Source organism: Carettochelys insculpta, chromosome 1 (genome assembly GCF_033958435.1).
Source record: "Carettochelys insculpta isolate YL-2023 chromosome 1, ASM3395843v1, whole genome shotgun sequence".
NCBI lineage: Eukaryota > Metazoa > Chordata > Testudines > Carettochelyidae > Carettochelys > Carettochelys insculpta.
In genome coordinates, this window is record NC_134137.1 from 381,571,950 (window position 1) to 381,598,759 (window position 26,810).

Sequence of the window (26,810 nt, forward strand, 5' to 3'; positions counted from 1 at the left end):
CCACCCACTTTGTGCACACACCCTCTCCCCACTCTGCACATGCATTGTGGGGCTTTGTACACAGGGCTGGCAGTGGGCATGTGGGGCTGGGTGCATAAGGCTTGTGGTGGGGCTGTGGGACAGGGTACATTGGGTGGGGCTGGTGGAGATGATGTGGGGATGGGTACATAGGGGTGGTGCAGAGGGGACATGGGGCAGGTGGCTGGGATGTGGGGCCAGTTGCTTTAGGAGCATGGGGAGATGGAACTGCTGCTGATCTGCTGCTCGAGGGCAGCCTGAGCTTGGGACAGGTGCCTGTGGCTGTTCTGGTGGCTCTGGCTCAGGTATGTGATGAAGCCCTGGGAAGCTGTTGCACTTCCCACGTCCCTGTGTCAGTGCGTGACTTACCCAGGCACTGTGGGAGGTCCACAAGGGCACTGAGTAGTTTTCGTTGCAGACTCAGATGGCTGCTGCTGCCCAGGTGTGCTCTTTCTCTGACCCACAGCACCTCCCCACATTGCATGAGCTGATGCAAGGCCCCAAGGATGGAAGCAGAGACAGCTGCCAGTGCGCGAGCTGGGTTTGCTCCTGTGAGCCCAGCGCATGAGTAAGAGCTCACGTAAGGGGAGCCAGCACCCTCAGAGGACCTCCGCAGCTAGTTCACAGCTTCCCTGCAACACACAGATGGGCTGCAGCGATTCAGTGTGCGGCTGGGCCTCCACCGGCAGGTGAGATGTGTGAGGGTCGGAGAGAAACCTCCTGGCCCAGCCCTCTAGCACCAGAAACATTAATGCCTTCACAGGGAACTTGGCATTTGGGGCACACCACCCATCCAAGGGGCCAGGGGCTGGCCCCACACAGGGCATCCAGAACCAATGGGGACAGACGTGTGAGGGAGCTTCAAGACAGGGTGTCACACTTGCAGGCAAAGCTGGACGTCCCTGCAGGCCAGCACCCTCCTGGCTGCCATTTGCTCAACCCTGTGCGTGCTCATCTATTGGCAGGTGGGCCAGCGGGCCTGTACCCTATGGGAGCAGCAAAGGGGAGCCTGCAGCTCCAACCATGGCCCTGGCCTCCTGCTTGAGCGGTGACACGGCTGCACCCAGACACCTGTGAGGGTGGCATGATGCTAATGCCACTTCCGTGGGATGGAAGGGACCTGTTGCCCCAGGTACCCCATGACTGCAGCAGAGGGGATGGGAGCCACAGTGTGGCCAAGCCCTTGTTTAGTCTGTTTCCAAAGCTTTCAAATGCCCAGGGTCCAACAGGAGCCATAGATTCCTGAAAAGGCTTTAACGTGCTCAGTCACAAAGACCACCCCAGAGGCGCACGTCCCAGGGAAAGGGGCAGTGCGTTAAGCCTAGAGACACAGAGACCTGGTAAAACACTAACAAACTGAGGTGCTACAGGTGTCACTAGTGGTATCTGTTCGCTTTGCTGTCCAACATGTTGCTGATTAAAAAGAGGCAAAAGACGGATGAGTCGGAGGCACAGGACCCCGTTGTTTAGCGGCTGGCACTGATTACCAGCTGCACTATGGAACCGCCCAGAGATTCGACATTAGCCAACAATATGCCCTCTTGGAATCTAGACCCCAAACCAAGAGGCAAAAAGACCCCCCCCCCACCCCCCCCAAGTTTGGCAAAAACGCTTTCTGCTCAGTTCCCTACGAGCCTCCCTCAGGCACCCCAAAACATGCGTCTACCCATGCGGCTTCACTTCCTCTCTCACCAGGGCCACTCAGGGCAATTGGCAAAGGACCAGCAAGGCCCAAGGCTCAGCTGTCTCTGCAAGACCAGCCCAGGTTCCTGCTTTCACGTGGTGCTGCTGGAGGCGGGAGCTTCTGAAGGAGCTCGGCCAAGGGTTCTCCAGGGAGACGCACCAATGACCACTAGGCAGGAGCCCAGGCGCTCACTGCAGGCTCATTTCCAACCATGCAGCTTAGCCACTGAATACGACTGGTCCCTCTTAGAGCAGCGCTGCTGTCTGAGCTGGAGACCTCCTCCTCGTGGCACATGCACACCACCAGGCCCCTGGCCACACACGCCAGGCACCCCTGCACATTGGCAGAGGCTTTGCCCAGCTTTTGGGAAACAGGCTTCCTGCCCCTGGGAGCCCAGGCACCACTTGCACTGTCCTGCTGGGCCTAGAGACACGCTCAGCAGCGCCTTCCTGACGGGTCTCTGAGCTGGCTTCAGGGGCCCCTACCGGACTCTGACAACCACTGCCATGCTACTCAGAGGCTCCTCCGGGCGCCTCCCAGATGCCTGCCCTGCTGAGCGCAGGAGATGTCAAACAGCCTACCAGGCCACTCCAGTGCCAGGACAATCTGCAAAAAGCCTGACCATGCCCATAGCCCGTCTCTGCTTGCCTCAGCTGAGGGAACAAGGACACAACCATCAGCAGGGCAGTACCACATGCAGAGCTGGTCAGCGCATGGCTCAAAAGACAAGTGCTGCTGCACAGCTGAGCCTCTCTCAGTTGGCATCCCAGCACCCTACACTGAGGTTTGTTTCTCATTTGCACCAGCAGCACTGACCCCACCTGCCCCTTGCCACAGCCCAGTGATCAGAAGCCAGCCCACCACTTGCTCCACGCAACCAAACACGGCTCTACCGTCGAACACACCGGGTTTACACGGGCCAAGCAGGGCAGGGCCTGCTAATCCCTCCTGCCCCCCGCAGCGCCCCTGGGGAAGGCACGTCAAGCAATATACAGGCCAGACTCTTCAGGGGAACAGAGGAGAGGGGGTGTGCCATGCAACAGTCCTTTTCCCAAGGGCGGTGTTGGCTGGGGAGGGTCACGTGGGGGGGGTGGGGCTGAGCCTGTGCGTGTGTGCGTGCGTGTGTGTGTAGATTGTGCACACCTGGGGCTCTGGGTGTATGGCGTGAGTGGGCGCTCCTCAGCTCTTCGCCCTTCAGTGCAGTGGTCAGAATAGAAAGAGAATCCAACTGGGTTTATTCAGCTAGTAGAAATGCCTCCCCTCCCCGCAAGAAGGCGGCTCTGGAAGAGCCGGCGCTGCCTGGGATGGTCAACTGTCGACCAGCTGTTTGAGTGCTCGCTCAATGTTCATGCGGTGCCCCACACGTGTCACCCCCAGCTCCACAAAGTCCTCCTTGGTGAGGGCCGGCAAGTGTGTGCCCTCGATCTCATTGTCCTCAAACTTGTCTCGATGCTCCACCAAATTGATGCTTTCCAGCCAGTCCCCGACATCGTATTTGTTCCACAGGTGGAGGGGTTTCTGCATGAAGGGGCGCGGCGGGTGCAGTGTGTGCAAGGGGGGGCCGGGGGAGGGGGAGGGGGAGGGGGAGCGGCTCCGGGCACTTACGCTCCGCACCACAAAGCGCACCTCCTTGGGCTCATGCGGGATGGAGAGGCTGGAAGATTTGAGGATGGTGGGAGGTGTCAATCCATAGGGTCGCACGGTGCTGAGAGGGTCTGTCCTATCCAGGGCAGGCTTCACGGGACTCGGCGTACGTCGGCTGACGGGGTAGCGGCTGCCAGGTCGAACGGTGTAGGTGGTTCCGGAGCTCCGCTGGGAAATGGTGCTGAGTTCTCCTAAACTACTGAAAAGTCTGTGGGCAGAGCGATACAGAGAGAGAGAGAGAGCAAAGGGAGGGGGTGAGGCGGCGCTCCCGACACACAAGAACATACAGCTACAGTAGACATGGCGGGGGCAGCCGCGGGGGAGCGGGGACAGCCTGGGACAGGACGGCACTGGGGGACGGCTGAGGGAATGCTGTCTTTGGGGCGGGGTCAAGCCAAGCTTCCTGGGACAGCCCTGGGGGACAGTTCTCGGAGAAGCAGCCGGGATGTGTGTGATTATCCATACCCTGCTCAAACACAGCCCCAGTGCAATAGCTCTGATGCGCCTGGAGGGCTGCCAGGAGGCCTTGACTCGCCCTGCAGACACGCAGCTTTAACCTCAGGCCTGCTTTCCACACTGCTCACAGGCTGAGACAGCCTGGGCCTCCCCCCACACTGCCTGTCCTCTCTGCAGCTTCCTCACGCTGCCTCTATCAGTCCACCCCACTGTGCTCCAGGCAGGAACAGAGCTCCCCCGCTCACACATTCAGCACCTCCGAGGGCGGGCAGAGCCAAACCCGGAACAAGACAGAGGCTCTGAGGGCTGCTCCGGGTACTGTAGTCCAGGCCTCTGCTTCTGTATGGACATGCCTTCCCTTCTGATTGGCTGCCTGCGTTCATTCCCTCCCTCCTCCTAAGTGGGGTGGGGGGCCGTGCGAAGGTTCTGGTCTCTTGGGGTACACCCCCAGGCTCTCGCCAGCCTGTGACTCAATGCGGCACTGTGCTGAACATGCCTCTGAAGGCCCCTTGGAGTCTGGTCTGAGGGGCGCTAGCAGGGACGTAAGGCCTCACTGGCTGAGATCCAGGCACCCCCAGGTTGTCTAGCTTGGTGTCGCTGACATGGGTCCTGCTATCCCCATGCCAGGTAGCTCAGCCCAATGGTGGTGTCTGGGGAGCCTCAGGCTGGGTAGGCTGGCGCTCTCGGTCTGGGTCCAGGCACCTCTCCTCTGGGAGCCTGGCTCTGCAGGCTCGGATGTGGGAATCCCCATATCACAGAGCACGGCCAGCCGGACAGAATGGGTGAAAGTCAGTGCACTGACCACCGTTTAACATTAGTGGGTTGTTGCGAGCTGCTGCTGGAGCAGGTGGCAGAGCCTGCTGCTGGGGGCAGGCAGCGCGTAGAAACCCAGCCCTCTGCCCCCAGGGCTAGCCTCGGGGCTGGAACACTCTGGGCAAGACATGAAGTGCATATGGAAAATGCTGACAGACTCCTCCAGGCTGCTGGCATTGCAGAAATACTCTGGACAGGACAGCAGCACCTGCTGTGTGGCAGGGCCTGTGCTTCCGGGAAGGGTCATTGCATGGTAGCAGAGCTCGCCAGCAGCTCTCATGGCTCTGTCTCCCTGCCCATGGACACAAAACTGCAGCTAAGCTGGGGTGAGATGCTGAAGGATGGGGGTGGATACAGCTAAGCCATCCCACACTACCCAAGTGCCTTGAGAGACAGATGCACCTTCGGGTGATATGGAGGAAGAAGGCTCTTTAACCCTGCCATCGGTATGGGAGCCAGCCAGCTGCAGCCAGCCCACCAGAAAGGCAGATTTCACATCCTGGGGCTCTCAGAGCAGAGCCTTCTGCCAGCCACAACCACTGGGTGGCTTTTTCTGAGCCCGTGTAAGAGCCTATCCTTCCCCTCTCTCTCTCACTGCCTGGACAAGTCCAGCTTTGGCTTCTTGGTTGGAAAGAGAAGTTACTCACCTGCCCTGGGGATATCAGAGCAGAACATCTCTGTGCACAGCACAACGGGCTGGAGCCCTCTGGATGGCTGTGCTCCCCACCCCCACTAGAGTTGGCCAAAACCTTAACTTTTTAGTTCAGTGGCTGAGCTGAAAAATGTTTTAAAAAGTCATTTCATGTTAACCCAATATGACAAATTTTCTTGCCAAAACAACCCACCAATACATAAATAAAAGCATTTTGGGTTGACCAAAACGCTGTGTTTGACCCTGAATGAAAGGTTTCATGCTGGAGTCTTTTGGTTTTGTTTTTGCTGGGGCTCTCTCGCTGAACCCAGCTCATTTCCTAAACAAAACATCACTTTAAAATAAAACGGTTTGACTTTTCCAGGGTCCCCCACTTTGTTCCAGCTCATTTGCTGAATTGAACCTGAATTTGTGAAGAGCTTTGGTTGACCCAGAGCTGCAGTTTTTGGGCAAAATAATTGTTTTGGAAAACCGTTTTCACCTAGCTCTGCTCATCTTTTCACAAAGCCCAGTGCTGCCAACCCCACACTTTCTTGCACACAGCTATCAGGAGCCACTGAAGCAAAGGGGTGGGTGTAGGGCTGGGCTGGCAAGGTACTCAAAGAGGTATAGCTGCTGATGGGCACACACATATTCCACACAGAGCACTGTCAGCAGACACCCACACTCTGGGCAGACTGATAAGCAGTATCAGTTCCCCAGGGAGGAGGGCATGAAAGGACGAATCCTTCAAAAGTGACTGCAGAAGTGCTCTCTCAGGTTGACACCAGGCCTGGAGGCTCTGCTGTGCAAGGGATGGGCTGACCATCAGCTGGCAGCTCAACTTATCTTTGAAATCTCTTGGCGACTGGGGGAAGTCATGAACAATTGGCAAAAGGCAAATGCAGTGGGGAAGGAGATGAATCCAGGGCCTGACAGACCGGCCAGCCTCAACTCATGGAGCAGATTCTCAAGGAATCCATTTTGAAGCACTTGGAGAAGAGGAAGTTGATCACAAACAGTTGACTTGGCTTCACCAAAGGCAAATTATGCCTGACCAACTTGATTGCCTGCGATGATGAGATAACTGGCTCTGGAGATATAAGGGAAGTGGGCGTGATATACCTTGACATTAGCAAAGCTTCTGATATGGTCTCCAATAGTATTCTTGCCAGCAAGTTACAGAAGTATGGCCTGGATGAATGGACTATAAATTATTGATAGAAAGCTGGCTACGTCATCAGGTTCAACAAACAGTGATCACCGGTTCAACGTCTAGTTGGCAACCATTTTCAAGCAGAGTACCCCAGGGCTTAGGCATGGGGCCAGTTTTGTTCAACATCTTTATTAACAATCATTAATGATCTGGATGATGGGTTCATTTGTGCTCTCAGCAAGTCTGTGAATGACACTAAACTGTGGGAAGAGGTAGATACTTTGGCAGGGATAGGGGCCAAGGTGACCTCGAGAAATCGGAGGATTGGGACAAAAGAAATCTGATACGGTTCAACAAGGACAAGTGCGGAGTACTACGCTCAGGATGGAAGCATCCCAAGCACTGTTACTGGCTGGGAACTGACTGGCTAAGCAGCAGTTATGCAGGAAAGGACCTGAGGACGACAGCAGATGCAAAGCTGGACATGCCTCAACAACGTACCCTTGTTACCAAGAAGGCTAATGGCATATTGGGCTGCGTTAGGAGGAGCACTGCCAGCAGACTGAGGGAACTGATTACTTCCCTCTATTCAGCACTGGTGAGACCACATCTGGAGTACCACAACCAGTTTTGGACACCCCACTACAGAAAGGACGTGGGTAAACAGGAAAGAGTCCAGCAGAGGGCAACAAAAATGATTAGGGGGCTGGAGCACATGACTTATGAGGTAAGGCTGAGGGAATTGAGCTTATTTAGTCCTAGAGGAGAAGAGTGAGGGGGGGATTTGATAGCAGCCTTCAACTACCTGAAGGGGGTTACAAAGAGGATGGAACCAGGGGATTGTTGGTGGTGGCAGACGGCAGAACAAGGAGCAATAGTCTCAAGTTGGGGTAGGGGAGGTCTTGGTTGGATATTAGGATAAATGATTTCTCAGGAGGGTGGTGAGGCACTGGAATGGGTTCACCCGAGAAGTGGTGGAAACTCCACCCTTAGAGGTTTTTAAGGTGAGGCTTGCCAAATCCCTGGCTGGAATGATTTAGCTGGGGTTGGTCCCGCTTTGAGCTGGGGTGGGAGGGGGATAGCTGATCTTTTCAGCTCTCTGCCAACCCTAATCTGCCATGATTCTATGATCTCCACCATAGGGACATGGTGCAGACTTGAGGCAGAGCCGTTCGAGGCCAGGCAGGAGCTCTGCTGTCTTCACCCTCATGGACTTGGATCTCTGGGCTGAGTGGGACCATGTGGGCAACAATGAAAGCTCAGAGTTGGCAGGCTCTCCAGGTTAATGCTGTTGGCATGAGGAACATAGTTGTTTGGAACAGGAAAGCTAAAGCCTGATTCTCCCACCCCAGGATAGGAGTGACTCTCACTGATGTTAGTTCAAGGGGAAGAAAAGGGCCTGTAGGAACCAGCCTCCTAAAGGCTGCAGAGAAGCATCAGTGCAGTGAAAACTGTGTGTTATTCGTGAAGGAGCTGAATTCTGCGTAGCTGGGAAGAGACTGGCTAACCAGTTAAAGACTCATTTTGCAGCAGGTGTCCAAACAAAGATTACTGGACCAGAATCATGGTGAGGTGACTCAAAAGCAACAGATATCACAGGATGCTAGAGACAGACTGGTGTGTTCAGCTTTTAACCAGTCCAATGGGAAAACCTTTTTCCACTTCACGTAGAAAGGCTTTCTAGCCACTGTTTTTATGACTCCCCAGTAAGTGCTTTTGCAGCTGCAGGAAGTAACCCTCAGCTCCTCTCATCAAGATTACATGAACCATGCTGCTAGTTGCAAGGATTTCAGGTCTAGGGGAAGTTGTGTACTTTTTTGTGATGAACAGCCCTTACCAACCAACTGCTGAGTACGTGGAGATGCAAATTCAAGCATTCTCAGGTGATCTGTCATGAAAGGAAAGTCCAAAGGTAGATTTTTTTCTTCTAGTGATCCCGCTGTAGCAAAGGCCAGGGTGATCTGAGGCCAGTGTGATGGATCTAGGGAAGTGGTTGCCCTCTCAGTCCAGAAGACAATGAAGATTTCCTGGCATCTTCGCACTGATGAAGTAATGGGCGTAGTAAGTCCCCTTCCTGACACCACTGGGCTGAGGTCTCACCTCTGCTACTTCCTGCCTGAAGATGGCAGTGACTAAGAGTCAGAATATTCTCATGAGCGTTATCCTTGAAAAGGGTGTGATTTGGGGCAGAATTGAATGGAAAGAAGCGTCTCTGGCTGATCTGCAAAGCCCATTCATTGCATGATGCCAAGAAAAAAAACGGTTTTCAAAATGGACAGGAAAGATGCAGAAACTCACAGGACCCAGACTGAGGCTTTCAAATATTCTTTCACAAATGATGAGAATCCAGAAGTGAAAGGCAAAGTTACCACCTTCTCCAAGAGAATTAAATGTTGCTGCCTAACAGGTAATGGCAGAGAGGTCTTCCTCTACGGGTTTGTAGACTGAGGAGGCGGGGCCATCTCTGGCACTGGAAGGGTGTTTGCTTCCTGAAGAATGTGCAATAAACTCCAAGAAATGAAAATATTGAACCAACCCTAATCATGCAGGAACTAACAATGCTGGCTCCTCAGCAAGTAACTATTCCACGCAAGCTTGCAGGAATCGCTGCCATGCTGCTTTCCACACAGTAACACCAGCCGGGAGTCGTTTTACCTGAAGGGTTGAGAGCTCCCTTCAGGGAATGGAGGGCCACCGTTTGTCTTTCACTGGCCTTGTGCCAAGTGATGTGAAAGGAGATCCCTTTGTCCCCCTCCGGAGCATCATTACTGGGCTAGAGGTTCATGATATTTTCCACCCCAAGTGGATGAGAGGATGAAGAATAGGGCTTGCACCCCAGAGAGCTATTTGCCTCACATCTCCAGTGGAGTGGCGTTTGGGGAATCCCCGTGGGCCACACTCCAATTGCAGATGGTAGCTCCGACATGCCTGTTTACCCCTCTCACAGTGCAAGGAGGAGGAGACACACAGCACAACTGAAAGGCAACACATTTAACACTGGTACAAGGATATAGTTTGTTTTTAATACACAATGAGTAAAATTGTCAAATGAGCCTGAGGGCCATAGCCCTACCAGCGTGGCTGGCAGCGAGGGCGGCCAGTGGGTACTGAGGGAATCAAAGAAGCTGGAAGAGTAGCTAGAGAAAAGTTCCCACTGGCACAGACTGAAGACTCAGCCGGATGTGAAGATGGCCGATACCTCCCACTACTCCCTATCCCCTTCTCCAGAGCTATGACTCCTTTGCACCAGACTACATGAAGCTTTCTCTGCTCTGACACTCAGCTAGCAGAGCGTCGAATGAGTCCGTTGTAATCATACCATTTGGGAGCCAGAAAACCCAACACCCCTCAGAAAGGTCCTGGCTCAACCCAGCTCATCACTTATCACAGCCCAACCTGAGAATAGCCCAACGGAAAGACGTCAGCTACAGAATATCTTATGGCAAATATTCACTGCTGATCCCTGCTCAGAGCCACTGCCCAGACCTGCAGCAGGTGCTACACAGCCTAACGAACACAAATCGATGGTGGTCAGTGAAGATCTGTGTCCAGCAAACAGACGGCCAACTCTGTGGTCATGACTGATGAAACTCACAATGTAGCCTGCATTAGGAGACCTGGTGAGAGGACACCCTGAGCCCCAGGCCAGGCTGCAGATTGCTGAGCCCTTCACAAGCCAAGGAAGTGCAGGGTGGCAGGTGGAAAAGGATTCTTCTCCAACTGTAGAGCCAAAAGAGAGACACAGGTAAAACCAAACCATTTAAGTTCAGCCACCTAGCAGAGGAAACCAGAAGCACAGCTGATGCTGACTTAGCTCTTATGTACAGACTGTGAAAAGTTGCATGGCCCAGAAAGGCCCTGACTGTAACCATGGAGACAAAACACCCTCAGCTTATTGGCTTGGGGGACTCTCATATCCACATCTACAAAGCACCAGACACAAAACCTCCCAAACTTATTCAGTGGCTTGCTTTCTTAGCACTCAGGTGGGTCATCACCTGCTTCATGGCTGATCACATCCTACACCTGCTCTTTGGCTGAGCTGTTGATACAGAGTGTCACAGATTGGTCCTTTCTTGCACATTCATGCTGTGGTCTGAGCTCACCCAGATCTTTGGAATGCAAATGGCCCACAAATCTGACTTGTCCACATAGGCTCACCAACACTTCCAAATTAAAGAGCCTGATGAAAACTGGCCACACTTCACCTCCAGGACAAGGAGTTGTGCTTACAGCAATTCATTGCAATGGCTTAGGCTAACCTCAACCACCACCATGCTGGCATCCAGTGGATGCTTCTTCCCCACTGAGATCGCTGGGGTTTTCCACCAACTTATGCATGATATTGTCCGTCCCAAGGAAACTACAACTAGACTTGTCTCTTGAGCAACACAGGAATGTAGGAATTCCCTGAGTGGATTGGACCAGTTGTCCACAGAGGTCAGGAGCCTGGCTCCAACTGTGGCCAGCACGAGTTGCTTCAGAGGAGGTCGAAGATCCCCCAGTAGCAGACATGAGATAATTTAACCTTCACGAAGGTCTCGCCATGATCTCCAATCATTAGAGTTTTGAGCCCAAAAGCACAGAATTATGCATCTCTTCCAAAATGTGTTCTAAGTAGCTATACTAACTATGGAAAGTCTTGCTAGCCACACAAATGCCCAATCCATTTTGGAATCCCGCTAAGTTCATGACCTCAGTGATGTCTCACACTCACAATAAAGAAAAAAGAAGAAAGGAAGAGAAAGAAAAACTCAGTTAAACCAAATGCTATTGAACCAACCCACTCAACTGCACACACACACGCTCTCCCTGGGGAGAGGCTGAGAGAGAATCAACCACATGTGACAAGAGTTAGTCATGTTGCTGAAAACATGCTGGAAGGTGATCAGAGACCCATGATGATGAAAGTGGCTGAGGAATCGTTCTGAAATAGACGCATTGTGCCAATGAGCTCCACTGTGTGCTCATGCGTGGTGAAGAAGTGGTGCTTCTAACACGAACTTGCCACTTTCAGTCTCACTGCACGCCGCCTTTCTCGTGCCGTGAGAGACAAGAACTGCCCATCTCCCTTCTCTAAACTGTTCCACCTTTTATGTAGCTTCACTGTCCTCGCCCCACTCATCTCTTCTCTCACATAACCATCTCAAGCTTTTCAATCTGTCTGGGAAAGGTGTTCCAGGTTTTGACCATTCTGACACCATTCACTCCCCCTCCTTCATTTCTACACAGCTTAATAGAGTTCTACTCGCTCAATTGAGCCTGAATTTGGCATTTCTCGGGGCAAGCAAGACACGGTGGTAGGGTCTGAGCAGCACACTCTCTGCAGTGCAGCAGCTGGCAATGTAAGCCAGGGAGCCTTAGGTATGCACACACAAACCCAGCCCAGAGAGGGAGCTGGTGGAACACATTTGAGCTGTACACTGGTATGGCCATGCAAAAGGAGGCCAAAAGCAGGAAAGTAAGCCTAGGATTTCACCTCAGTGGAAAACAAGACAGACTGGTCTGCCCTACTGTGCGATTCAGCACTGCCTCGAGCCTCACAGCTGCCTTACAGGCCCTGGTCCCCACTGGTCTTGTAAGCAGAAGGAAAGTGGGGATCAGTGCAGGATTTTCACTAGCCCATATGCTACTGCCTTATCCACACTGACAGTTGGGAACAGGTCAGCCTGCAGCACTTAGGATCAGTCACCACCTCAGGAAGCATCTGCTCTGATCCTACTGACAGAGACTGAAAACTAAAAGATCGCTACCAAACATTCATAAACCTGAATTACCCATGGCGAGAAGTAAGAAACCAAATCAACAGGGCCAGACAAATACCCAGAAACCAGCTATTCCAAGATAGGCCCACAAAAGCCAAGAACAGAACACCACTGGTCATTACCTACAGTCCCCAACTCAAACCACTGCAACGCCTCATTAAAGACCTATAACCTATCCTTAATCAGGATGCCACATGCCAGAAGGCCCCAAGTGACAGACATGGTCTCTCCTACAGACACCTCCCAAACTTATGAGGATTCTCACTAGCAACCACAGGCTATACCACAATAACAGTAATCCTGCAACTCCTCCTTGCAACAAACCCTGTTGCCAACTTTGTCCACATATCTATTCTGGAGATACCATCACTGGACCTAACCATGTTAATAACAGAATAATAAGCACATTCTCCTGTTCCCTGACTAACGTCATATATGCCATCATGTGCCAACAATGCCCACACACCATGTATATAGGACAGACTGCAAACACTCTTCCACTAAGAATGACTGGACATAGAAAAGACATCAAAAATCTCCAAATACACAGATCTGCCAGCCAGCACTTTAATGAAGTGGGCCACTCTATTAAATACCTGAAAGTCTGTGTTTTACTGAAAAGGGACTTTAACAACTGTCTGCAGAGGGAACGATCAGAACTAACATGCATATTCAAATTCGACACATTAATGTGTGGTTTGAACAGGGACAGCAGTTACCTGACCCATTATAAGGAGTCTTTCACATACTTTGATGTTTGACCAAACTCTTAACTTCCCCTCCCCACAACCCCCTCTCTCTGCTCTTCTGATTTGCCAAGAACGATAACAAGTTTTCTGATTTGTCAACCTGATAACAATTTTTGGACCTCTGTGATTTATATATTGAGTCTGTTCTGGTCTGGCTACAGTCTGAAGAGGTGGGTCTGTCCCAACAAAGCTCATCAGCTAATACATTATTTTGTTAGTCTTTAAAGTGCTGCCTGCCGGCTCTTTTGTTTCAGCTGAGGGAGTGGCTGCACCAGGCAATCAGTGCTGAGACATGGGCCTGTAGGGGACGCCCCAAGAGACTGGCGGGAGGCATGATACCCTACACGTGTGTGCAGTTCGATGGCAGCAAAGGGGCTTCGTACCCACTGTAAGATACACTGACTGCCGGAGATGCCACGAATGGGCCAAAGAGCTGTGGCCAGCACTAGGCTGGCCCTGCAGGGGATGTGGAAACTGGACTGCGTTTGCCGTGTGTGCAAGAGCAGAGGGCGTCTCCGAATGATTCCAGCCGACACATACACGCAGGGACTGGCAGACCCGAAAGTGGCGATGACATCATGACTCACTTCTGTCAGGTCCAGGCTAGTGGGACAGGAAAGCAACAAGGGACAACACCAAGCGCTGTTCATGCAGCAAAGATAGTAGGAAAATGCCCTGTATGACGACAGCTGGGCAGCAGCCCTTCCTGAAATGGGAATCATACGTGAACACAGCCCTTGCAAACAGCAGCAGCTGTTCCATTCTGCACAAGGAGAGCAGCCTGCAGCCCCTAGGAAAATGTGACCTTGTAGTAGCAAACCTAAAAAATCCCAGACGGTACCACCTGACGCCTATGGTGATGCATAGCGAGTACCAGAGACCTTCCTTGAGGAACCTGTCATGCAAGCCATGACTCTGAGCAAGGGGCAGTCTCGGGTTTTATAGCTGCAGTGCAAGCAGCAAAAGGGGGACAGTGAACACACTTTCAAAAGCCATTTGTAAAGATTTTTTTTTCAAAGGCAGTGGGTACTTTGAAGGCAAACTGCCCCTGGACACAGGCCCCCGAGTGGAACTCGTCTGCTTACCATCAAGGAAAACGCCCCTGGCACTGGGCTATCAGCGTGCAAAGAGCCTGACGTCTGCAACGTACGGGCAGCACCGTACCTGTAGAGACCAGTACAGCTTGGCAAAGCAGCACAGTGGTGCTAATTAGGCCCAAAGACATTGGACTAGGCTTTGAAACGATGCCAACAGCCACTGCCTACAGTTGATGACTTCTTGCCTCTACTGTCCAAGCAGAATCGTTGTGGTCCGTGAAATGCGGAACAGCCACATAGCCCCAGACACAGATTCCAGCCGCCTGACACCGTCTGCAACAGCAGCAGGTGGCTGCACATACAGATGGCCTTAAACCCAGCACCAGAGATGCCGCAATGAGACTCCCAAAAGCTGGAAGGGCCACCCAGGTTGGAAATAACTGCAGATTACAAACCCTTGCCGGTGAAGGGATCAGAGAGAGAGGAGCCGAGAAAACCACAAGACTTTCTGCAGCTGGGCAGGGACAAGAACGTAAAACAGCCCAGAACACAAATCATCTCAGACAGCAAGAGGTGAGGTACACGCACACCTGCTCATTGCAGCGGGGCAGAACGCTGGTCCCAGTGAGACCCAGGGTGCCCACAGACATGCCAGCTCCACCGGGAGGAAAGGGAACAGCTCTTCTTCACAGGAACGCTCCACAACTGCTGCTGGAAAATCTAGCAGATGCTGAGAGCAGGTCTGGCCAAGTCCCAGCCACGAGCAGAGGCTGTAGAGCGGGATGCATGATGTTGAGCAGAACTGGCCGCTGCCCACCAGCAAGCACGTGAGATGCTGGCTCACACTGTATCAGATGCCTCTGTGTAGGAGAACCATTATCTCGGGCTGTCTCACCGAGAAGGGAATGGTGCCAGAGGGGTAGTATTGTTGGGCTGACAATGAACTAATTGTGTCTGGTTCTAATTAACCTTATTGCCAATAACAGTTTCTCTCATGTGAGCTAACGTACCTACTAGCAATGTGCCAGCAGGCCTGACAGCACTGCAAACGGGGCGTGTGTGCTAGGACAGAGCATGGAAGTTCTTACCTGGCCACGGCGCTAGCTAGAAAGACCGGAGGTAGTGGGGGGGCCAAGCTGCTATGTAAGTTCTGCTTGAACATGTCACAGCCCGAGATAGCATCTGTTCAGCCCCCGCAGCCACAGCCTTCCTGAGGGTCTGGGCTGTGGTGCAGAGTGCAGGTGCAGCCCCAGAGCAGTCCTGTGGCGACGCTCTACACAAGGGACACTCGACATTTCTTGTGCCAGGGTTGAATCATCAATTGCCCCAGTGCGAAGGCTCCTGGGTCCTGAGCCTGAGTCTGCAGTCCCCAGACCACAGCTACCACCCAACTGCTTACTAGCACCAGCAGCAAGCATGGACTGCCTGGCCCTTGCTCAGCATAAGCCCAAAGCTCCCAACTGGAGGAGACAGCTGGCCTGTCCGATTGGCTCCCGCTTACCATATAAGCCAAAAGGAGGCACAGGAAGGTGTCTGAACCACTGGACGAACCCCAAGTTAGCTGCTACATTAGCTCCTGCATCTTGCCTGACGCCTGGGCCCGACTGTGTTCCTGATTTCTGCCTTCCAGTCCCATTCCTGACCCATGCCTGATCCTGCTTCTACACCTCACTCTTGGCTTGATGCCTGAGTCTGACTCTTGGGCTGCATTTTCAGGGCTGCTATATTGATCCTGAGAGGAGCTGGATTACGTGGGCAGCTGGCTGGTCCTGGTAAAGGGCATAAGGGCACTCAGAAGCTCTTGTGTGCACGTCTGGGAGGCAGTAAGATGACCCTGGACAAGGGGCTACATTAAGGAGGCAGAATTGTAAATTAAGGTTGCAAAGCGGCTTCCATTCTAGCCGCCTGTTTTCACATGCTAAGGTGACATAAGAACATCAGACCTGCCACACTGGGTCAGACCAAAGGCCCATCTAGTCCAATATCCTGTCTGCTGACAGTGGCCAGTACCAGGTGCCGCAGAGGGAGTGAACAGAACAAGTTATGCTCCATCAAGTGGTCCATCTCCTATCACTGATTCCCAGCTCCTGACAAACAGAGGCTGGGGACACCCTCCCTGCCCACCCTGGCTAATAGCCATTGATGGGCCTGTCCCCCATGAATTTAACTAGCTCTTTTTTGAACCCTGTCAAAATGTTGCCCTTCACAACATCTGCTGACACTGCACCAAGAAATACTTAATTTCACTAGTATTGGAGGGGAAGCCGTGTTAGTCTGGATCTGTAACAACAACGAAGGGTCCCGTGGCACCTTATAGACGAACAGAAAAGTTTTGGGCATGAGCTTTCAGGAGCATGGACTCACTGCAGCATCTGATGAAGTGAGTCTGTGCTCAGGAAAGTTCATGCTCAAAACCTTTCTGTTAGTCTATAAGGTGCCATGGGACCCTTTGTTGCTGTTAATTTCACTAGGTGACCCCTTGTTCTTATGCCACGGGAACAAATAAATAGCCTTTCCTTACGTTTTCAATATCTGTCACAATTTTATAGATCTTTGTCACATCTCCCCACGCCTCTCTCCTCATTTCTAAGCTGAAAAGCCCCCGTCTTTTTAATCTCCCTTCGTAAGGCAGCCATTCCAAACACCTCATCATTTTTGTTGCCCTCCTCTGAACTTTTTCCAATGCAAAGTATCTTTTTTGAGATGAGGTGACCATATCTGAAAGCAGTATTCAAGCTGTGGGCATACTGTGGAGAAATGCAGAGGCAGCAAGATACTCCCTGTCTGATTTGCTATCCTTTTAAAATGATTCCTAGCATTGCTCGCATTTGTGACTGCTGCTTCACATTGAATGGCTGTTTTCAGAGACCTATCCACAGTGACTCCAAGATCTCTGTCATGAGTGGTTATGGCTCAATTATTCCCCATCATACCGTATGTACAGGTGGGGTTATTCTGTCCAGTGTGCATTACTTTACATTTATCCACATTAAATTTCATTTGCCTTTTTTTTTTTTGCCCAGTCACTAAGTTTTGTGAAATCTTTTTGAAGCTCTTCACAGTCTGCTTTGGTGTTAATTGTCCTGAGCAGTTTAGTGTCGTCAACAAATTTTGCCACCTCACTGTTCACCCCTTTCTCCAGATCATTTATAAATAGGTTGGATGGGCTGGTCCCAGTACGGGTCCTTGCAGGACTCCACCTGCCTCTGTTCTGAGAATTGGGACACTGAGCTTACACTTTCCTTGTTTGCTTTCTGTCAGAAGTTTGTCTCAAGTGGCGGTGGACAATATACCGCGCATGGGATGCAGGCGGCCGTTCCAAGTTCTGTGTGCAGCCCACAAACCATGTTTGTTGTTGCCCGTGTGCAGGGTTGCCAGACTCTGCTGGTTTCTATCTGCAGAGGTTTTGGTTTTTTTTTTCCCTGCTGGTATTATTGAAGTGACACGCAGGCTAAGCCAGGGCACGTGAAGAGAGGCGCATGCTGATTGCAGCCACTGACTGTGAGAGCCATGTGCTCCTGTTGCAGCCACTCAAAGTGCTGCTAAGGTTCCAGTGACACATCCTGCAAATTCTAGGTGCACCACCACAGTTAGCAAAACTACCCTATCCAAACAGACCATCTTGGCTGCAACAACCTTGCAGCCCACTGAGCAGCAGGAGGGCCGCTCCTGCACCCCACTCACTAACTTCGGTTGCCCATCACTCCTCTAGGGAATTTGCTGCTAAGCCCTTTATTGGGAGTTGAGTTACAATGTGAGAACATACACTTTTGTTGCTTTGAAAATTCTAACCATGCCCTGGAACACCCACAATGGCCAAAGTCTGACACTTGAAAATAGATCCAGTCCTTAGAAGTGAGGAGGCACTTTCATTGGTTTGAAACGAATAGTTTAAATAAAGCAAAACTGCGCACTGAGCACATGCAATGGCTATTTTTCATTAGGCCAGAAGGTGCACACTCAACGGGAGACAGCTTGGACAGCCAGCATATTTCAAAGCTGGCTAACAGGAAGCACTTGGGTTGCTTACATAAATGTTTGTAGCATTCAAGCTACTCTCTGATTTCTTTCAGTCCTAGCTTGTTTTGTAAACCCTACTGAGACAGATCTAGGTGCTAGGCCACGCACAGAGAAATTTGTTTTTGAAGTTATATAAGCTACATTCTGTCCTGAGTTACACTGGTGTAAATCTGATGTCACTCCATTGACTTCAATGAAATCAGTCTGGTTTTAAACAGAATCAAGTGAGAGCAAAATTTTGCCCAGCAATGTTTCAACAGTGCTGACAGTGGGGTGTGCTAACAGGGTAAAATGTATATGCACATGCACAGATCTGGAAATATATACCCACCCTGTAGTGCTGGTGGGCACCTGGGGATCTGTGCTGATTGGTCCTCATTGGTTTTAGAACCGGGTCTGTCCCTCACTTCCTTTAAAATATTTGTTGACCTTTCTTTCTTCTATTTGTAAATGTTAAATGGCAACACATCTTCATACAGTGCTTTACAAATGAGCAATGCCCACCTCCTGCCTGTGCTGTTCATGGGAAGAGTCACAGCTATATAGTTCCAGTTCAAAACGTAAATTAAGGCTACCTACTTGTAACCAATGTTCTTGAGAACGGACTCTAGATATGTCCACTCTTGGGATACGCATCCGTTGGAGGCACTGAATGATGCAACTTTCTGCTAGCAATGCCTACTGGAGCACTCACATGCCCCCTCCAGTGAAGAAGCAGTTTCTGAATCTGGGCTATAAAAAAGGACAAGGCAGCAGTTGCCGCCTCAATTCCTTCCACTGCTAGTGCAGAGCCATTAGTAGTTACAACTCCGCAGAAGGGAAGGAGCACGTGGAGTGTGAATACGAAGAGTCCATCTCAAAGACTCTTGATAACACGTAAGTCAGCTTAACTTCTCTGACTGTCCTCTGCATATTCCCATTCTCACGAGAGTGTAGCCAGCAGTGTATACTGAGAGATGAATGGTAGGTAAAGAGTCCTAATTAGAACAAGAAAGATAGTACTGAGCTGTTTAACCAGACCAGGCATCTGGTTTAGGCATGATAACAAACACATGATAATTGGTAAACGTGTGCATTCAACTCCACATGGCTGTGTTAGCATTTTCAATTAGTGGGGCATACTTTAAATATGCTCCAGAAGCAGACACTGCTCATGTGGGGTGTGCTCTCAGCAGAGCTAAGTGAGACCATGAGGAGTATTTCTAACTTTTCTACTACACGCAGCCTGACCCATCCAGTTTGTGTAGACCTGGGGTTTCATTTACAGGTACCCATGCATAAAACAGCTTACATGAAGATCTAAAATCTGTGGCGCTATTGAAATAGAAATGTAACAGCCTTAGAATCCAAACAACAAGAAGCCCTGTGGCACCTTATAGACTAACCGATATTTTGGAGCGTAAGCATTCGTGAGAAAAGACCTGCTTCATCAGCTGCATGAGCAGGAGTTCCAGAGGCTTAGGCTTAGGTCCGCCTGTGCATCTGGGCCCATTGTGCAACAAGCGCTCTCCAGAGATTTCGGTCTGATGCCACTGTTTCTGCTTCTTCCCACGTTATACCAATGTTCTTAAAGTCTTCTTTAACCGTGCTTCGCCACGTTTTCAGTGGTCTTCCCCTTTTTCTCTTCCCTTTAGCTGGTGTCCATCGCTTTGTTACCTTTGGATGAAGATTATCTGAAAGACGCAAGATGTGTCCAGCAAGACGCAATCTACGCTCTGCCACAACATCCTGCAGCCTCCGCAGACCACATCTTCATAGAATCTCTTCGTTAGTAACGCGATCGATGTAGGTAACACCAAGGATCTTACGCAGGCATCGTTGGTGGAACACATTCAGCTTATGTGATATCCTTGCAGTGTTTTTCCATGTTTCACTGGCGTAAATTGCAGTGGACATGACAATAGTGCTATAGAGTCGAAGCTTTGTAGCAAGGCCAATTGTTTATGCAGACCAAATTGGGCAGTCTTTGGAACACTGCTGAGGCTTTCCTGATTCTGCAGTTGACATCTGCCTCAACATCCCCATCATTGGACAGCGTGCTGCCAAGATAGGTGAACGACTGGACATCTGCTAAGGACTGACTTTTGACCACTATTGGCGTGTTCACCTGAGCTTTTCCGATCTGCATCACCTTTGTTTTATTCCTGTTTATCCTCAACCCAAATTTACCTGCTTCCTTTTCTAAACTTGTTGTCATGTCCTGCAAGCATTCGCCTGTTTTCTGCAAGCAGCGCGATATCGTCAGCGAAGTCCAGATCCGTGAGCCGGCACTGCTTTTCCCAAGAGATATCAAAATTCGTCGTGCACGTTGCTTTCCTCATAATGAAGTCCACAGCCAAAAGGAACAAGAATGGTGATAGAACACACCCTTGCCACACACCAGAGTCAATACTGAAGAATATTGGTAATGGTAATGTTCACCTCCATGTGAACATCAAGAGAGGAGAAACTGCTCACCTCTACATTAGCTACTGATAATGGGCCACATCCTCCCTGACTGAACTGACCTGGTTTCTCCTATCTTAATGTTCACAGCTCCACATCAGCTGCTGATAATGGGCCACATCCTCTGTCACTGAACTGACCTTGTCAACTCTGGCCCCTCCTCTTGACTAGGACTCCCTCCTTTTCATGAGCCTTTAAAATTTTGACCCTCCTCTGGAACCCCCACTCACGCATCTGATGAAGCGGGTCTTTGCCCACGAAAGCTTATGCTCCAAAATATTGGTTAGTCTATAAGGTGCCACAGGACTTCTTGTTGCCCTCTGATACCTGTTATCCAAACAATGTAACTTAGACTTGACTTGTTTGAATGTGGGAGAGTACTGGGACTGACCGACCCAGAAAGCAGAAATTAATTTTTTGTATAAAATTTTGCAGAGGATGAAGAACTACTTTAGGAAAACGTGCAACTGGAAACTCAGCATTAAGACGTGCCGTTCACTAAACCTTCTGGCTGACATTATCACTATAATAAATACAGTCTAATCAGATGCAGTAGACCGCAAGAAGATAAAGGCTGAAAGAGTGGAGATGGAGTGTGATAGACTTAAGTCCAAATTCCATGAGGGAACAGACTGTCTCACGGGGGGTAAAGAGTTAGCAGACCTTTCAGAAACCTGTTAATGATGTCATCTGGGAAGACAGACTGGCTATGTATTGGTGTATAAACATAAATGTGCCATGAATGATTTGACAGATATATCATTACTCTTTAGAAATGGCAAATGTTTTAATATGGATTGAATAGAAGCTGAGTCAGAATCAATATCTTTACCAGATACCTTTTAAAATGGAAAAGATTTTCACTATGGGTAACATTTCCTAAATTATCTGTTAGTGTTAAGCAAAACATGCACATCTGTAGAGAACGATTCTCTAAGTCAGTCAGCGTCCTCATGTCCACACTGCTAAGTACATTTGCCTTTGCTGCTATGACAGACGGTCCAGAGACACAGGTAAACATCTACAATTCCTTTTGGAAAGAGGGAGTAAGTCCATACATCACTGGTGTCTTGGCCATGCTCAGGTGTCTATATAATCCTTGCTGAATCCTGTCTGTTCTTCTTCACAACCTTCACAATTAAAAGGAAGGGTGGGAAAGTATACATTATATCTGTATGCCAGCAGAGGAGAAGTGCATCTCCTCCAGAGTAGGGTTATATGCTCACTTTTTAACAAAAGCAATGGCACTGGGTGGCGAGTGCTGCAGCAAACAGATCGTTATTTGAAGCATCCTGAAGAAAAAATGTCCTGGATTACAGTGTTGAAGAAGTACCATTCTTGCACCTGCAAAGAGTCTCTGCTTCACTGGTCTCCTAACTGGCTGGGAGAGTGAACAACATGCAGTACCAATGGGGCACTTCTGGTGAAGATACACCAGTCTCCAAACCCTCCATGCAAAGCCATGAGCAGTGGGCTCCTCCAAGTGCGTTCCTCTTAATGCCAGGAGACTGCCAGTCAATGTCAGCCTTCTGGTTCCAGAGAACTCTTGTTAGATAGTTCCTGAGATGCTTGCCTCACCCTGCTTCAGGGGCGTCTGTTGCCATTATCATGCAAGGAGTGAAAAGGCTAAACCACCTGCCCCTCCATGCATGTTGGTTCATTCAACACAAAAGAGCTTTCTGGACTTTTGTTGGCCTGTTAAGCATAAGACTCGTATTCAGTCCTGCAGGAGTGAAGCTTCTTGCCAAGCAGTGCTGAAGGGGTGTCTCAGTCTTCTGTCTGTGGTAACATATGGGGTGATGCCACACAGCAAAGAGAGGAAGAAAGAGAAGTTACTCACCTGTAACAACGATGGTTCTTCGAGATGTATCCCCGTGGGTGCTCCACAATAGGTGTCGGGCTCGCCCGATGCTGCAGATCAGAAATCTTCCAGCAGTTTCTCCTGGATTGCGCATGCGCCGGTGCGTCACGCGCTGGCGCATGTCACCCCCCTGCGTGCCCCCGGCCGCGAGCGTGATCCGGTCCCCGCCAGTTCCTTGACCAACCGCCTCGGATGCTCCTGAAAAACACTAGACAGAGATCCAAAGCAGGGAGGATGGGCGGGTGGTGGAGCACCCACAGGGACACATCTTGAAGAACCATCGTTACTACAGGTGAGTAACTTCTCTTTCTTCTTCGAGTGGTCCCCGTGGGTGCTCCACAATAGGTGACTACCCAGCAGTAACCCAAGTAAGGAGGTGGGTAATCGGTTTATGTGCAGCTTGCCCGAGAGGACTGCTGTCGACAGACGGGTATCCTCTTCGAATACCCGAGGCAGGGCATAATGCTCAGCGAATGTGTCGTAGGATGACCAGGTCGCCGCTCTACAGATGTGTTTTAACGCGATGCCCTTGAAAAAGGCTGTTGACGCTGCCACTGCCCTGCTGGAGTGAGCCCTGGGCGGGGCCAGCAAAGGAGCATTTTGAAGCTCGTAACACATTTTTATACAGGACACAATGTACTTTGAGATTCTCTGTGAAGAGAGACCTTCTCCTTTTGACCTGGGAGCGAGAGAGACTAGGAGCCTCTCCGTTTTCCGGAAGGACTTAGTTCTGTCTATGTAGAAGGCCAACGCCCTCCTCACATCCAGGAGATGCAGGCGTGCCTCCTTGCCGGAGCTGTGAGGATTCGGATAAAACGAGGGTAAAACTATTAGCTCATTAAGATTGGACTCCGAAGAGACTTTTGGAACAAAGGCTGGGTGCAGCCTTAAGCTTACTGCCTCCTTTGAGAATACTGTGCAGTGCGGCGTTGCCATCACTGCCGCGAGCTCACTCACCCTGCGGGCTGACGTAGTTGCAAGGAGGAAGGTTGTTTTTATTGTAAGGAGACGTATGGGAACTGTGGCTAATGGTTCAAAAGGTGGACCCGATAGCGTGCTGAGCACCAAGTCCAAATTCCACGATGGTGGAAGCAGTTTCCGAGGGGGGTACAGGTTTACCAGCCCCTTCAAGAACCTGGTAAGGATAGGATGGGCGAATACCGTGGGCCCTTACTCTGTATGCAGAAAGGCTGATATAGCGGCGAGGTGGACCTTTAGCGAGGATAGAGAAAGCCCGCCTCTCTTGAGGTCCAATAAGTATTCTAGTGTTACAGGTATAGGAACGTCAAGGGGAGCTAACTGCTTGGCGGAACACCAGGCTGTGAATCGAGTCCATTTCTGCTTGTAAGTCCTCCTGGTGGAAGTCCTTCAGCTACGTTCTAGGACTTGTTGTACTCCCTCCGTACACGTGCTCTTTAAGGAGCTGAGCCATGGATTAGCCATGCTTGTAGGTGCAGACCCTGTGAGTGCGGGTGCACTATGGACCCCTGAGCCCGTGTGAGTAAGTCCGGCGGCACTGGTAGAGAGAGCGGTGGGTGGTCCGACATGCACAGAAGCAAGGGAAACCATTGCTGCCGATCCCAAGCGGCATTATGAGTATCATGCGAGCTCTCTCCCTTCTGGCTTTGTGCAAGACCTTGTGGATAAGCGCTGCGGGGGAAACACGTAAAGTAGGGAGCCCCTCCATGAAAACATGAATGCGTCCCCCAGGGACCCCCCGCCCCACTCCTGCCCTGGAGCAGTACTGGGGACACTTTTTGTTGTACTGGGTGGCAAACAGATCGATCTGGGGAAACCGCCATGTACGAAAAATGTGCCGTAGCAGATCGGAGCGGATCTGCCATTCGTACGTGATTGCCAAGCGCCTGCTCAGCTGATCTGCTTTCACGGTGTGAGTGCCCAGCAAGTACGAGGCTTTCAACGTTATGTTGTTGGCGATGCACCAATTCTACAATCGGACTGCTTCCGCACATAGGGCACGGGATCGTGCTCCTCCTTGTCGATTGATGTAAAACATAGTGGAGGTATTGTCGGTATTGAATCCCGACTACTTTGCCATGTAGGTAATCTCGAAAATTTTTGCAGGCGTTGAGCACTGCTCTGAGCTCCAGTATGGTTATGTGCAGTGTCTGTTCCATAGGGGACCATAGCCCTTGTGTTACCTTGTCGCCGATGTGCGCTCCCCATCCTATGTGGGAGGCGTCGGTAGTAAGAAAAATAGAAATTTGTGGTTGGTGAAAAGGCACCCCCACTAGCAGATTCTCGGGGTTTTCCCACCACGCCAGGTATCTGCGCACCTCTGTTGTGGGCAACACCACCCTGTGGACAGTGTGGCATGCCGGTTTGTAAACGCTCACCAGCCAATGCTGCAGGCTTCACATGTGCAACCTGGCATTCTGTACCCCAAACGTCGCTGCCGCTATGTGGCCCAGCAGCTGTAAGCACGTTAAGACCGGAACCGTGGGGCTGTATGTGATGACTTGCACCAGCGAACTGATGGCGCAGAAGTGGGCGTCGGGTAGGTGCACCCTTGCTGTGATAGAGTTTATGCATGCCCCTATGAACTCTATATCTTGTGTGGGTTTGGACTTTGACTTTGCGAGGTTGATGACTAGGCCCAGCGAAGAAAAACGTGTCCGCTGTGACGCGTATCATGTGTGAGACCTCTGCCTTCAGGCCCCTTTTAGCAGGCAGTCGCCCAGATATGGGAAAAATAAACACCCCCAGTCTGTGCAGGTAGGCTGACACCACTGCCAGGGTTTTGGTAAAGACTCTGGGGGACGAGGAGAGGCCGAACGGAAGAACCCTGTGCTGGAAGCGCTCCTGGCCGACCGTGAAGCGGAGGAAGCGCCTGTGTGCCGGGTGGATTGTTATATGAAAGTAAGCATCTTGTAAGTCAAGTGCTGCAAACCAGTCTCCATCGTCCAGTGCCGTGAGTATCAAGGCAACTGTGATCATCCAAAAACGTTGCTTGTGCAAGTAATGGTTGAGGAACCGAAGATCTAAGATGGGCCTCCAGTCTCCTGTTTTCTTCTCTGGTAGGAAGTAGCGTGAATAAAAACCTACCCCTGGAATTATTCCGGCACTTTTTCCACCGCCCCTATGAACATAAGGTGATTCACCTTCTGCTTGAGCCTCGCCTCGTGACAGCGTCCCTGAGGTGAGGCCTGGTGGGAGGCTTCGTCGGTGGAAGCAACTGGAAGGGGATCGCGTAACCCGTGGCTATGATCTCCAGCACCCATTTGTCTGTGGTGATCTTTTGCCATTGGGAGTGGAACGGTCTGAAGCGATGATGGAACATGAGATGAGAGTGGCATTGAGCAAGGGTATTGATAGTGTAGCCCTCGACATACCCATCAAACTTGTTGCCTTTGGGCCTGACCCGAGGGCGTATGGCTTTGTTGAGAATGTCACCTAGGAGTTCTGTACTGTTGCTGCTGTTGATAGCGCCCTTGGCCGTAGCCCCGTTATATTGAGCACGCTGTGGTTGTAAGCGTAGCGTCTTTGCTGAGGATAAAATTTTTCCCTCCTGTATGGGGGAGTATAAATGCCCAAGGCTCTAAGTGTAGCTCTCGAGTCCTTACTGGAGTGAGGGACCGAGTTGGTTGAGTCTGCAAACAGCTTTTGTGTATCAAAGGGAAGGTCCACGATCTTCGCCTGTAGGTCCCTTGGGATACCCGACGTCTGGGGCCAGGATTCTCTACGCATGACCACTGCTGTAGCCGTTGAACGTGCCGCCGTGTCTGCCACGTCCAGGGCAATCTGGACTCCCGTCCGCGATGCTGCGTAGCCCTCTTGAACAATCGCCTTTAACACCGTCTTTTTGTCTTCCGGAAGTGAATCCATGAGGGGAGTAAGCCTGGAGTAATTATCAAAATTATGGTTTTCTAGGTGTGCCCATAATTTGCCATTGTCAATAGTAGGGTAGAAGAGGAATATACCTTCCTGCCAAACAGCTCTGGCTTCTTAGCATCTTTGTCCGATCCCCCCGATTTGTACTGAGAAGCCTTTGACCTCTGCTGGGACGACTCGACCACCAAAGAATTTGGTTGTGGGTGACTGAAGAGGAACTCCATGCCCTTTGCCGGGACGAAGTACTTCTTATCCGCTCTCTTGTTCGTAGGCGGAACGGAAGCCGGAGTCTGCCATATAGTAGTGGCTGACTCCAGAATGGCTTCGTCCAGCGGAATAGCAATTTTGGATGAAGCCGGGGGTCTCAAATTTTCCAGGAGTTTGTGATGTTTCTCCCGCACTTCTGCCGTTTGAATGTCTTGCGTGAAGCCACCCTTTTAAACAGCTCCTGAAACTGTTTGAGGTCATCCGGGGGAGAGACATCCCTGGGGGCCATGGCCTCATCTGGGGAGGATGAGGAGGAACCACTAGGGTAAACCTCCCTCGAACCCTCGGGCTCCTGTGGTCGATGATACACTTGCTTGCTGGAGGACTGTGAAGGAAAGTCTCGGGGTTCTAAAATTAACTCCCCTTGAGACAACTGTGCTTCCATCCCTGATCGGGAGTGCCCACAGGGGTA

The 26,810-nt window shown here is 50.9% G+C and overlaps 1 protein-coding gene across 3 annotated transcripts in view; it reads right to left on the reverse strand.

Moving 5' to 3' along the window:
- Positions 1 to 1,627: 1,627 nt before the first annotated feature.
- SHANK3 (SH3 and multiple ankyrin repeat domains 3) overlaps positions 1,628 to 26,810 on the reverse strand; it is an 857,838-nt gene continuing 832,655 nt past the window's right edge. For all 3 annotated transcript variants that reach the window (XM_074976815.1, XM_074976823.1, XM_074976805.1), the window contains one exon: positions 1,628 to 3,554. In XM_074976815.1, coding sequence (XP_074832916.1) covers positions 3,011 to 3,554 — 544 coding nt within the window. In that variant the 3' untranslated portion in view covers positions 1,628 to 3,010. The remainder of the gene's footprint in view (positions 3,555 to 26,810) is intronic.